The 12,296-nt window shown below is 51.8% G+C and overlaps 1 protein-coding gene across 2 annotated transcripts in view; it reads right to left on the bottom strand.

The window, feature by feature from the left end:
- Window positions 1-637: 637 nt before the first annotated feature.
- Window positions 638-12,296, bottom strand: part of LOC115480255 (SPARC-related modular calcium-binding protein 1-like) — a 91,581-nt gene continuing 79,922 nt past the window's right edge. For both annotated transcript variants that reach the window (XM_030218788.1, XM_030218789.1), the window contains 6 exons: window positions 11,323-11,400; window positions 9,210-9,402; window positions 6,706-6,788; window positions 6,520-6,619; window positions 5,155-5,410; window positions 638-1,159 (listed from right to left, as the gene is read on the bottom strand). In XM_030218788.1, coding sequence (XP_030074648.1) covers window positions 5,170-5,410; window positions 6,520-6,619; window positions 6,706-6,788; window positions 9,210-9,402; window positions 11,323-11,400 — 695 coding nt within the window. In that variant the 3' untranslated portion in view covers window positions 638-1,159; window positions 5,155-5,169. The remainder of the gene's footprint in view (window positions 1,160-5,154; window positions 5,411-6,519; window positions 6,620-6,705; window positions 6,789-9,209; window positions 9,403-11,322; window positions 11,401-12,296) is intronic.

The following is a 12,296-nucleotide window of genomic DNA, read 5'->3' as shown; positions in this document are numbered from 1 at the left end:
CATTAATTAGAATTTATGCGCACTGCTGTCTAAAAATATTCTGTAACGTGGTGCGCATAAATTCTAAGTCACATAGTAGTTACGGGCTAAGTCAATGGGTGGTGGTAAGGGGACCCCCCGCCAGCAAAGGTACCTTGCAGCGGTGGCGGGGTGTCGAAAGTGGCGGGGGAGGGTCATCAGCGGGGGGGGGGGGGGTCGACGGCTGGGGGAGGCAGGCTAAAATGTGCCCCTCCCCCACTTTGGGCTCTGGACCTGCTGAGGTCTGGCTACGCCCCTGGTGAACATGCACCGACGCCAGCACAGGCCCCCCCCCCTTTTGCCACAGCTTGGTAAAAGGGACCCTCTATTTCTGTGTTCTTTGTGCATCCTCTTACTGTACCAGACTGATTCCAGTATAAAACGCCGATTCACTTCATATTGCAGGACAAATTGAGGATCCACTCCTGAATTCTAACTGCTGCACTTGTGGAGGGGGCTAGCCACTTGGTGTAGTGACCTCCCAGAGACCAGACTCGCGTCACCGCTTACTTCAAACCCCAGAACAACACCCAGGCAGGAGTCAGACAGGGAATGAGATGCAAATTCATGCAAAGGCTTTTTATAGTTTAAGACTTCCTTTGTGAGGAAACAACTTACACAGTGATATAACTCCATAATTTATCAGTAAAGGTTACATTTTGTGAATGCATCGTAATCAAATTATTTTTTTTTAAATAAAATAAAAGCTGTAAATATCAATACAAACAGAGCCAAACAAACTCCCCATGTGTCATGTCATGAGAAGTTCAGGGTGAACTGCAGTGATCCTTCAACAGTCATTATACAACTTCAGCAGTCTGTACCAGACAGGAGGGGCAGCTCTCTCTGGCTGCTGCAGGGGCCTGATCGTTCCCACCTCTGCCTTTCAGTTCTGCAGTTCACAGTGCAATCAAAACAGGAGAAAGGAAGAGCTGAAGCAGGGTCTCTTCCCATATCAGATGCAAGGGAGAGGAAAGCTGGCGCAGGACCTCTTCCCAAAGATGAGACGGTATAGTTGGAGAAGGACCTCTCCCCCGGGGTAAGAGAGCAGGGATGCAAGAGCTGAAACTACAGGACATTTTCTGCATCCCCTCTCTCTCTCCCTCCCCCTTCTGAGAATGCAGAGCACGCCTTTAAATATCTGTAAAGAGAAAACAAAGGGAATGAAATTGAAACTGGGGCTCACCCAAGGGAAATACAGTGGTACCTCGGTTTTCGTTGACGTTGGTTTTGGATTTCGTTAATTTTTTCGACGAGAAATTTGTCTCGGTTTTCGTTGGTTGCCTCGGATTTCGTCGAAAATGAAGGACGTCCATCTCCCAATTTGTATCGGAAGATGGACGCCCTTCTCACGATTTTGGGCGTCCTCATTAATTGCCTCGGTTTTCGTCGGTTTCGGATTTCGCCGATTGTTTTCGGACGGATTATGGACGAAAACCAAGGTTTCACTGTACCTTTCTCTCTAGGGCTTATTGTTGTTTTACTGAAAGGTACAACATTTCTCCCAGTGATGGCACTCTCTGGAAATCAAGTACAATTCACACCTTCCAGAATCACCTGCACACTGGAAGTTCCCTGTTCCAGGCAGAAGACATTACAGTCTAAGGGAGTCTTTTACTAAAGCTTAGCTCGATTTATTTGCAGCAGGGCCCTTAGGAATAAAATGGGCCCTGCTGCAGATAACACGTTAAGCTTTAGTAAAAGACCGCCTAACAGTGGCGTAGCCAAGGGTGGGCCTGGGTGGGCCCAGACCCACTCACTTTGGGCTCAGGCCCACCTAGTAGCAGCACACCTATGATGTGACTGGAAGGGATCCCCAAGCCCCACCAGCCAAAAACTCCCAACAACTGTCCCTCCTGCATACCTTGTAAATAGCAGATCTTTGCCTGCAGCGAGCAGCAACTGATACATACTGTTCGCACCGGCCCCACAGCCTTCCCTCTGATGTAGTCCCGCTTATGCGGAAACAGGAAGTTGCATTAGAGGGAAGGCTATGGGGCTAACATGAGCAGTGTGTATTAGTTGTTGCTCACTGCTAGTGAAAATCTGCTATTTAAAAGGTATGCAGTGGAGGGGGGATGTTTGAGAGACCAAATGGCATGCAGACGAGAGAGCAAGAGAGAGAGAGAGAGAGAGAGAGAGAGAGAGACCAAATCACTTGTGGGACAGGGTGGAGTTCTTTTGCCCACCCATCTTGGGCCCAGGCCCACCCAAAATTGGGTGTCTGGTTATGCCCCTGCCCCCTAAATTTCCCTGCTTTCGGCACAGGTACAAGCTGTTGTCTTTCCTTATACAACAGGAACTGATCTGGTCCTGAGTATACTAAGAATTGGAAAAAATCACAGAAGGAAAAATGCCCTGTTCGCACAGGGGAGATATTGGAGTGAAGACTGCACAAAAATCACAGAGAAATAGGCTATCAAAATTAAATAATTTAGGGGCCCTTTCACCAAATAGTGGTAAAAGGGGCCCTGCGGTGGCGTACGCGTACTGACGCCCACGTTCACTGCCACCAGTAAAAGGAAATTGCCATGTGGTGAGTTAGGAGGTGGTAAGGGCCCCTGCGGTAGCCCGGGAGTAACTGGGCAGCGTGTGGAGCTACCTGATTATCACTGGGCATGCCCTCAGCACTAGAAAATACAAAAATATTTTCTAGCACCGGGAATGGCAGACAGTGGGGGGTTGGAACAATCACGGGGCTCCCCCTGGTGGATAAGCTAGATGCTGCTAAATTTCATTTTGGTCCAGTATGCCCTGATGAAGCTACTAAGCGAAACGCACTGGCCACCGTCGGTTGGACCACTTCTGTAAATCATTCGATTAAGCTAAGTTTAAGATTTACTCAATTATTGATTTATTGGAACGGTAAATATTTTGCTTTTTTGAAGTTTAGTCATAAGAGGCTTTTTTCTGCCAATGAAGTGACTTACCCCCCCCCCCCCCCCCCCTGTTTACTAAGCCACAACCTATAGAGAATTAAGGGGTCCTTTTACAAAGTCGCGCTGAAAATATGGCTTTGCGGTAGCATAGATGTGGATTTTGGGCGCAGAATCATTTTTCAGTGCACCTGTAAAAAATACCTTTTTTAAATTGTTGCCAAAAATGGACGTGCAGCAAAATCAAAATTGCCACGCGCTCATTTGGGGTCTGAAACCTTACCGCCAGCCATTGACCTAGCGGTAAAGTCTCACGCGGTAACCGGGCGGCGGTAATGACCTACTCGCACTAAACGCCACTTGGCGCGTGTCCGATACGCGTGTCTTTTCGGCCACGCGTATCGGATGCACGCCAAAAAATGAAATTACTGCCATGCTGCACCCCATTCCTACCTCCCTGCACACACTTGCTTTTACTGAAAGAGAGCATGCGCGAGGGAGGCCCCCCCCCACCCCCATACATGCTCAAAAACTGACCATGCACAGTGGGTAGGCCTCTCCTTTGCATGCTCAATTTTGTGAAAACCGAGCATATGTGGGGTGGGGGCCCTGCACGGCGGTGGTCCAGGAAAAGTGCCACCAACTGCCAGGCTTCAGATGGAGGAGGGCTTGGGAACCCCCGCCAGCCCAGGTATCATGGGGTCCATCCTGGGCACTGTTCCCTCTAAGGTGAGCGGGAGTCCTCCACCTATGGTCCTGCCAGTGGGGGGAGCTGTTTCACTATCACATTTTCAATAGTGAGAGACATGAAAACTCTGCAGGACTCCAGGGAACCTGCCTGAACCTAGTGATTGAAAACACAATATTGAAGCACTGCCCCCTACTGGCAGCAACCCTGTTGGAGGACTCCCGTTCAGCTTAAAGGGAACAGTGATCCGGTGGGGGGGGGGGGGGGGGAGCAAAATGTTGTGCCCTTCCACTATGAGCTCAGGCCCCCCCTCCCAAAAAAAAACCTGAGGTCTGTCACAGAATGCTAGCACTGAAGTGCATAATAGGCACCAACAATTGAAAGATACAAGCGTAAGTGGTAAGCACTATTTAGTAACTGGGGTTAAGGGAGAGAAGGGGGACCGCGTTGGCGCATCTTTCGCTCCCGCCTTGCTCTAGAGGCTGTGGGCTGAGCCCAGGAGCCATTTCGTTGCAGTCACATGCAGGCTTTTTTCGGGCTCGTCAGCCTCGCACGGACGGCAATGCCGGCTCCATTGTGCACTGAGGGCAGACGGCGCGTGCTCCAAACCCACCCCGCGGCAAAGGAGAGGAATTTGGAGGTTGCAGCACGGGGGTATGGGCACTGAGAACGGGGGGGGGGGGGGGGGGGGGGGATGGGCAGAGAGGGGGGGAATTTTGTGCCCCCCTTTTGGTTGAGGCTCCACCCCCCCAAAAAAAAAATTCAACATCTGGGTATGCGACTGAGAGGCCTATGGCCTACCCAGGTCCAACCATGGCTACGACCCTGCAGCCTTCCCCCAAAATGGAAGTTACTGAAGAATTAAAAGAAATAAAAAGTGGAAAAAGAAAGTGGAGGAGTGGCCTAGTTGTTAGGGTGGTGGACTTTGGTTCTGAGGAACTGAGTTCGATTCCCACTTCAGGCACAGGCAGCTCCTTGTGACTCTGGGCAAGTCACTTAACCCTCCATTGCCCCATGTAAGCCGCATTGAGCCTGCCATGAGTGGGAAAGCGCAGGGTACAAATGTAACAAAAATAAAATAGATACAATTGGAGATTCTACATGGAATGTTGCTATTCCACTAGCAACATTCCATATAGAAGGCTGCGCAGGCTTCTGTTTCTGTGAGTCTGACGTCCTGCAGAAGCCTGCGCGGCCACATTGGTGATCTGCAAGGGCCGACTTCTACATGGAATGTTGCTTGTGGAATAGCAACATTCCATGTAGAATCTCAAATAGTAGCAACAGTGGAGGAGTGGCCTAGTGGTTAGGGTGATGGACTTTGGTCCTGGGGAACTGAGTTGGATTCCCACTTCAGGCACAGGCAGCTCCTTGTGACTCTGGGCAAGTCACTTAACCTTCCATTGCCCCATGTAAGCCGCATTGAGCCTGCCATGAGTGGGAAAGCGCGGGTACAAATGTAATTAAAAAAAAAAAACATAAGCAAACTGACCACACCGTGCTGTGGATGCATTTGGCCTACTAAGGGAAGAGGAGTTGTACATACATTTACCTGCAAAGGGACCGACTTACGTAGTGCGTTTGTTGTTAACTGAGCCCCAAGCAGCCCTTCAGCTCATGCAGAGAGATGAGTCTATCGTTTGTCAGATCACAGTACTCCACGAACTTCCGGACGCAGCGCTTAGGCCGTATCCGCTTCTTCAAATACACCTTGAAGGGCCGGATCTCCCACTCATTGATGTTATTGCTGAAGTCTTTATCGAGGCGTACAAAGTGCCAGCGCACTACGCGCTCCTCCAGCGTGGGTCCTGGGCTCTCACTGAGGAAGCTTTGAGAAGAAGCAAGAGCAAAAGCAGCCACTTAGTCTCTGCTTTTTATACTTTCATTCAGTATTTGTAATTTAGGGCCCTTGTTTACTAAGCGCTAAAATTGTTTGAGAGACCATATGGCATGCAGGCGAGAGAGGGCGACACCATATCACTTGTGGGGCAAGACTAGGGTTACTATATTTTGTCCCCCCAAAAGGAGGACACTTGCCCCGCCCCCACCATACACCCCGCCCCCTTTCACACCCCACCAACTCCCTTTCACACCCTTGCTCCGCCCCTGCCACATTTTCCCCTCCCTCCTTTCACATACCCCGTCACCCCCCCTCCCTGTCACCCCCCTCCCCTTACCTTACTACTACCCTGGTGGTCTAGTGACCTCTTCGGGGCAGGAAAGAGCCCCCTTTTTCCCGCACGGAGCGCTGCCCTGTATGCATCCTTCCTGTTACTGATCCTCGGCGCCAATTCAAAATGGCCGCCGAGAGTTGAAGTCTCGCAAGGTCACTTCAACTCTCAGCGACCATTTTGAATCGGCACTGAGGATCAGTAACAGGAAGGATGCATACAGGGCAGCGCTCCGGGCAGGAAAGAGGGGGCTCTTTCCTGCCCCGAAGGCGGAAGAGGTCACTAGACTACCAGGGCACTGGTAAGTAAGGAGAGGGGAGGCTAGCAATCTGCCCATTTGTCCAGATTTCTAGACAAATGGGCAGGCTGGAGGGCAGATTGGCAAAACCCGCCCGGTTGCCCGGACATGCCCTCAAAAAGAGGACATGTCCGGGTAAATCCGGACACATGGTAACCCTAGACAAGGCAGAGTTCTGCCCACCCATCTTGGGCCCAGGCCCACCCAAAATTGGGTTTCTGGCTACACCCCTGCCAGAGTTAGTAGGAAGCAAACAGGTCAATTGCCCTGGGCCCCCATGCTATAGGCAGCCCCAAGCTTACCCTGAAGCCGAAGTAGATACAGCCTGCTGATGGGCTTTGAGGCTCCCCTGCTAAATTTCTGCCCTGGGCCCCAGCATGTTTAATACCAGCCCTTGAAGGGGGGCAAGGCTGAAGATTTGCCAAGGGTGCCCAATACACTTGCATCATCCCGTGTTACATTGCATACCTCCTGTATGCAAGTGGCAGCATCCTAGACTGCATGATGTCTGAAACCAGCGCTTTCACCACATTGGACAGAAACTCTGCTTTTTTAGAGCCTGGGCAGCCTGTGGAAGAGAAAAGACCCGTCAAACATGACAGGTACGCCGTGGCTCAGTAAGCATGTGCTGTTTCCCCTTGTGCATCTTCTCACCTGGAAGGATTCGCTCGCGATACAGAGAAACCATTTCTGCATTTTTTCCCACCGAGTCGGAGTTGCAGTCAAGAGGGAAGTTTCTATATAGAAAGCAGGGAAGAAACTCCATAAATGGACGGACGTTCTGGCACCGGATCTGTGCACGTAGACTATGCCGGTGTGGGAGCCTCCGGGCAGACTTTTGCGGGCAAGTTTTCACTGAAGAGGGAAGTTATCGAGGTGTGGTAAAAGGTGAGCTTTTACCGCACCTTGAATTGCCACGGGAATCACTAACCGTTTAAATGAATAATGCTATTTGCAAGCCATCTCAGAAACAGCATTATTCCAGAAGCATCCGGCCTGGGTTGGGGTGATGATTGGGTAGGGTTACCATATGTCCAGATTTACCCGGACATGTCTGGGCAACCGGGCGGGTTTTGCCAATCTGCCCGTTTGTCCAGAAATCCGGACAAACGGGAAGATTGCTAGCCTCCCCTCCCCTTACTTACTACTGCCCTGGTGGTCTAGTGATCTCTTCCGCCTTCGGGGCAGGAAAGAGCCCCCTCTTTCCTGCCCGGAGCGCTGTCCTGCCTGCATCCTTCCTGTTGCTGATCTCACGAGACTTCAACTCTCGGCGGCCATTTTGAATCGGCGCCGAGATCAGCAACTGGAAGGATGCAGGCAGGACAGCGCTCCGGGCAGGAAAGAGGGGGCTCTTTCTTGCCCCAAAGAGGTCACTAGACCACCAGGGCAGTAGTAAGATAATGGGAGGGGGGTGACGGGGGGGGTGACAGGGGGAGGGGAAATGTGACAGGGGGCGGAGCGAGGGCGTGAAATGGGGTGGGGTGGGGTTTGAAAGGGGGCGGGGCATATGTCCTTTTTGGGGGACAAAATATGGTAACCCTACGATTGGAGAGGTTGGGGATTTGGATCAGGGGTGTTTGCGTGATGATTGGGGGGGGAGGGAGAGTTAGCACTGTGGCTCGGGAGTATCGTGCTAGGCTTTCACATCCAATGCCTTGGGGACAGTAAAATAACCCAAGGTTTTGGCTGTGATTATTTTTCCAGCTATAACACAACTTGCAGTGCTCACCATTATAGATTTTATATAGTAACTAGTAAGGAAGGCCCGTTTCAAACCCCAATGAAGCGGGCGCTAGCAAGGCTCTCCTCCGTCTCTTTGTGTCTCCGTGTGTCGCCGGCCCCCCCTGCAGCCTCCGTGCGAATGTGTGACCCTGGCCCTTTTGGCACGCCCCCCGTGTGCTCCGCCCTCGACGTCATCGCGTTTTGACGCGAGGGCGGAGCAGAGGTACAGTGCAGTACAACGTTGGAGCTGAGAATGTGCTCCGCCCTCAACGTCATAACGTTTGACCCGAGGGCGGGGCCCACAGACTGTGATTTTCTGTGGCTTCAGAGCTTCGAACTTACAAACCTGGCTTCAGTGACGTCAGTGCAAATAGAACATTGAGGTTGAGTTTTATATACATAGATGAGCAGCATGTTTTGCATCTCATTACTATGTACCCTGTGTTGACTTACCCCCCCCCCCCCCCCGTTTACTAAGCCATGCTATTGGCTGTTGTGCGCTAATACCAGCACAGTCCATTCACTTTGAAAGAGCTGTGTAGGCACTGCTTAGTAAACAGGGGGGGGGGGGTTAGTTTTCACTGTATTGCATCATGTTAATGCCCTTTAACATGCGTGAAGGGGCAAGTAACATGACTTAAGGGGAATTCATCAAACAGTGTTAGGCCTTTCTCACGGGTGTTAGGACCTTAAGGCCCTAATGCCCTTGTGAAGGCCCCAACGCTGTTTAGTTTTGTTTATTTATAGTCCACAGAAAAACTGTGCGGATATCTGTCACCAGCCTAATCTGCCCCGGCAAAGAATTCCACAACCGTGGACCTGCAATAGAAAAAGATTTTTTGCCTTGTTTGATGAAACCCTCCCCCACCTCCCACTTAGTGCCCTAACATAGCTCGATAGCTACCCCCGAGTCTAGTATTTGTGGGTGCTTGTGAGTGTGTGTGTCAGGGGCGTAGCCAGACCTTGGTGGGAGGGGGTGTCCAGAGCCTGAGGTGGGGGGCACAGTTTAGCTCCCCGCCGACCCCCCCCCCCCCCCCGCCACCGCCGACCCTCCCCCGCCACTTTCGACACCCCCTCCTGCTGCCGACCTTCCCCCATTGTTGCCGCCACTGCCGCCAGGTACCTTTGCTGGCGGGGGTCCCCAACCCCCGCAAGCTGAAGTCTTCTTCAGCGGCAGTCTCCGGCGCGTTCGCTGATCTGTTTCTGTGAGTCCTGACTCCTGATGTCCAGGACCCCCGCCAGCAAAGGTACCTGGCGCGGCAGGGGAGGGTTGGCGGCGGTGGCGGGAGGGGGGATCGAAAGTAGAGGGGGCAAGGGCTAAATCTGTGGGGGCCCATGCCCCCGTGGCCCCACTGAGCTACACTGCCCCTGGTGTATGTGCATCTTTCTGTCTCTTTGCTCAGTGTATATCTCTTTAGTACATGTGATGTACTGACCGGGAGGATGTCCCTGGGATTGGTTTCCCCGTGTCTGTTCGAACACACCAGCAATAGCCAGTAGCTTGGTGACATTGCACAGATCTGAAGCTCCCGTCGCCCTCACATTCTGGGATAAAAGCGCCCTCATGTTGGTGCTGGCGGGCCTCATCCAGGGCATCTCTCCGTTCGCGTTCACAGGAAGGTGGATACTCTGTGAAATCAAACACACTTATAGTGTGAACTATTACTGATTGACATTTCTCATGCTGTTTCAAATGAATGCGCATCCCTCAAATTCCCTTGTGCTCCCTTCATTCTCTGGGGCCCTTATGTTATAATAGCGTTTTTTAAGAAAAGAGAAGAATCCTTTTTGGGTTTAAAAGTTTCCATATTCCCAGATGTTTCTCAGGCTAGATATAAACCCCTAGATTCTATATATAAGGTGCCCAAATTTGGACACGTATCTTAATTGTCTTAATTGAGTAACGAGCTGTTAATTAGCAATAATTAGGTTGAAGGCTGACCGAAATGGGCCCAAAATCCAAGTTTGGGTTTCGGTGGAAAATGCAAGTGCATTTTTGGCTAAAACTGAAATTTCCCCTTTCCCCCACCACAGCGAGTCCTCTGGCCCCTGGCCTATGCTACCAACACCACTATCCTCTACCCTTCCCCCCCCCCCCGCCCCCCCACACACACAGACTTAGACCAGCCACCAGTGGTGATCCTAGGTCGGCTGTCACCCGGGGCGGATCGCCGCTACGCACCCCCCCCGGGTGCAGCATGACCCCCCCCATCGCAATGACACCCCCTCCCTGGCGCATCAAGCCCCCCCCAGGCGCAATGACACCCCCTCCCCGGCACATCAAGCCCCCCCCCCGCCCTGGGTGCATTCTTGGCTGCTGGAGGGTGCAGAGAGCAGCCGAGCCCCTGTCGACTCCTCTGGCTCCTTGCTCCCTCTGCCCCGGAAAAGGAAGTAACTTGTTCCGGGGCAGAGGGAGCAGGGAACCAGCGGAGCCGACAGGTGTGCAGCTGCTCTTTGCACCCTCCAGCACCTTGCACCCGGGGCAGACTGCACCCACTGCCCCGCCCTTGCTACGCTACTGCCAGCCACCTGCCTTGCTCCACTCCTCCAGAGGACAGCCCCCTGCCCAACCAAAGGCCTTCCCCAGGCCTACCTTCAATTTCCACCAATTGCTCCTGCTCCCTCCAGTTCTTCCATTATAATGACTGCCAAGAGTTCCACCAGCTGAACACTGGGACCCAGTGGCGTACCAAGGGGGGCGGTGGGGGCGGTCCGCCCTGGGTGCACGCCGCTGGGGGGTGCCGCGCGCCTGTCGCCTCTTCGTTTTCATGCTCCCTTTGCCCCGGAACAAGTTACTTCCTGTTCCGGGGCAGAGGGAGCATGAAAACGAAGAGCCGGCAGGCGCGCGGCACCCCCCCCCCAGTGGCGTGCACCCAGGGGGGTGGGTTCTTTCGCTGGGGGATCAGGGGTTCTTGCGCGGGGGGGGGGGGTGTCGCGCTGTTCCGGGGGGGGGGGGGCGCTGCACCCGGGGGGGGGGGGGCGGGGCGCATCGGCGATCCGCCCCGGGTGTCAGCCCCCCTAGGAACTCCACTGCTGGGACCTCTCCAGTCTGCCCATCCATACGATCTACTAACCCTTCCTCTCCCTAAGAGAACTCAAATGCTTGTCCCATGATATCTTGAATTCAGATACAGTCCTGATCTCCACCACCTCCACCTGGAAGATGGTTCCATGCATCCACCACCCTTTCCATATAAAAGTATTTCCTTTGATTACTTCTGGATCTATTTTCTTTTAACTTCATCTTATGCTTTCTCATTCCAGAGATTGCGTTCAGTTAAATAAGACTCACTTCCTGTGCATTTATGCCATGGAGATATCTCCTTTCTCTCATCTTTCTTCCAAAGTATACATATTGACATCTTTAAGTCTGTCCCCATATGCTTTTATGATGAAGCTACCCTCTGGACTGACTCTATTCTGTTTATATCTTTTTGGAAGGTGCGTTCTCCAGAACTGTATACAGTACTCTCAATTTTCATTGGTCTCTTTGCCTCTCCTCCGCCTCATCCTGCCTCCTTTCTCTTCTCCCCTATGCAAGGTGCTTACGTTGTGGTCGTTTCACCGTGCGACTCGGTTTAAATTCTGGGATGATAACTGGTATAAGAACCGGTAGAGAAGTTTTTTCTGAAATAAAGAAAAGAAAAAAATAATTCCCTAGCAACTTAAGGCTTGAGAACTGAGTTGCGATGAGGCTGGAACAGGTCTCAGTGTTGGTATCATTAGGAAGGTTCCGAGCCATTTGTGTGACTGTGTTACTGGGAAATCCATAGCAGAATAATTTTCAAACAACATTTTCACATGTAAATAGTGATATATGACCGTATATTGGTGGTCTGAAAAATGCCCTCCATGTGGCTAAAGGACCAGAGGAGTAGCCTAATGATCAGAGCAGAGCGCTGGAGACCAGGAGGCCAGGGCCCAAATCCCACAGCAGTTCCATATGACCTTGGGCAAGTTACTTAACCCTCCATGTCTTGGGCTCAATGTTGGGCAGATTCTGGCAACAATGTTAGTCTGGGTCATGCCCCCCTCCCCCCATGTTGGGCAGCAGAAAAACAGTGGTGCCTCACATTGCAAAGGAAAATGTCATGACAAACTACTCATATATCATGCCAAGAAAACCACAAGAGAGGGCCTTCATTGTGAGGTCACCAGGGGTCACCTTGACTCAAGGGCACTTCTGGCACAGTGGAATATTTAGTTCTGGAGAGTGGGGTTAAATGGGCAGTATTCACAATGGAGAAGGGTAGTTAGTGGGATTCCTCAGGGGTCTGTGCTAGGACCGCTGCTTTTTAATATATTTATAAATGATTTAGAGATGGGAGTAACTAGCGAGGTAATTAAATTTGCTGATGACACAAAGTTATTCAAAGTCGTTAACTCGCAAGAAGATTGTGAAAAATTACAGAAGGACCTTACGAGACTGGGAGACTGGACGGCTAAATGGCAGATGACGTTTAATGTGAGCAAGTGCAAGGTGATGCATGTGGGAAAAAAGAACCCGAGTTATAGCTACGTCA

This window comes from Microcaecilia unicolor, chromosome 11 (genome assembly GCF_901765095.1).
Source record: "Microcaecilia unicolor chromosome 11, aMicUni1.1, whole genome shotgun sequence".
Classification (NCBI taxonomy): Eukaryota; Metazoa; Chordata; class Amphibia; order Gymnophiona; family Siphonopidae; genus Microcaecilia; species Microcaecilia unicolor.
This window is presented reverse-complemented; position numbering and strand designations above follow the sequence as displayed.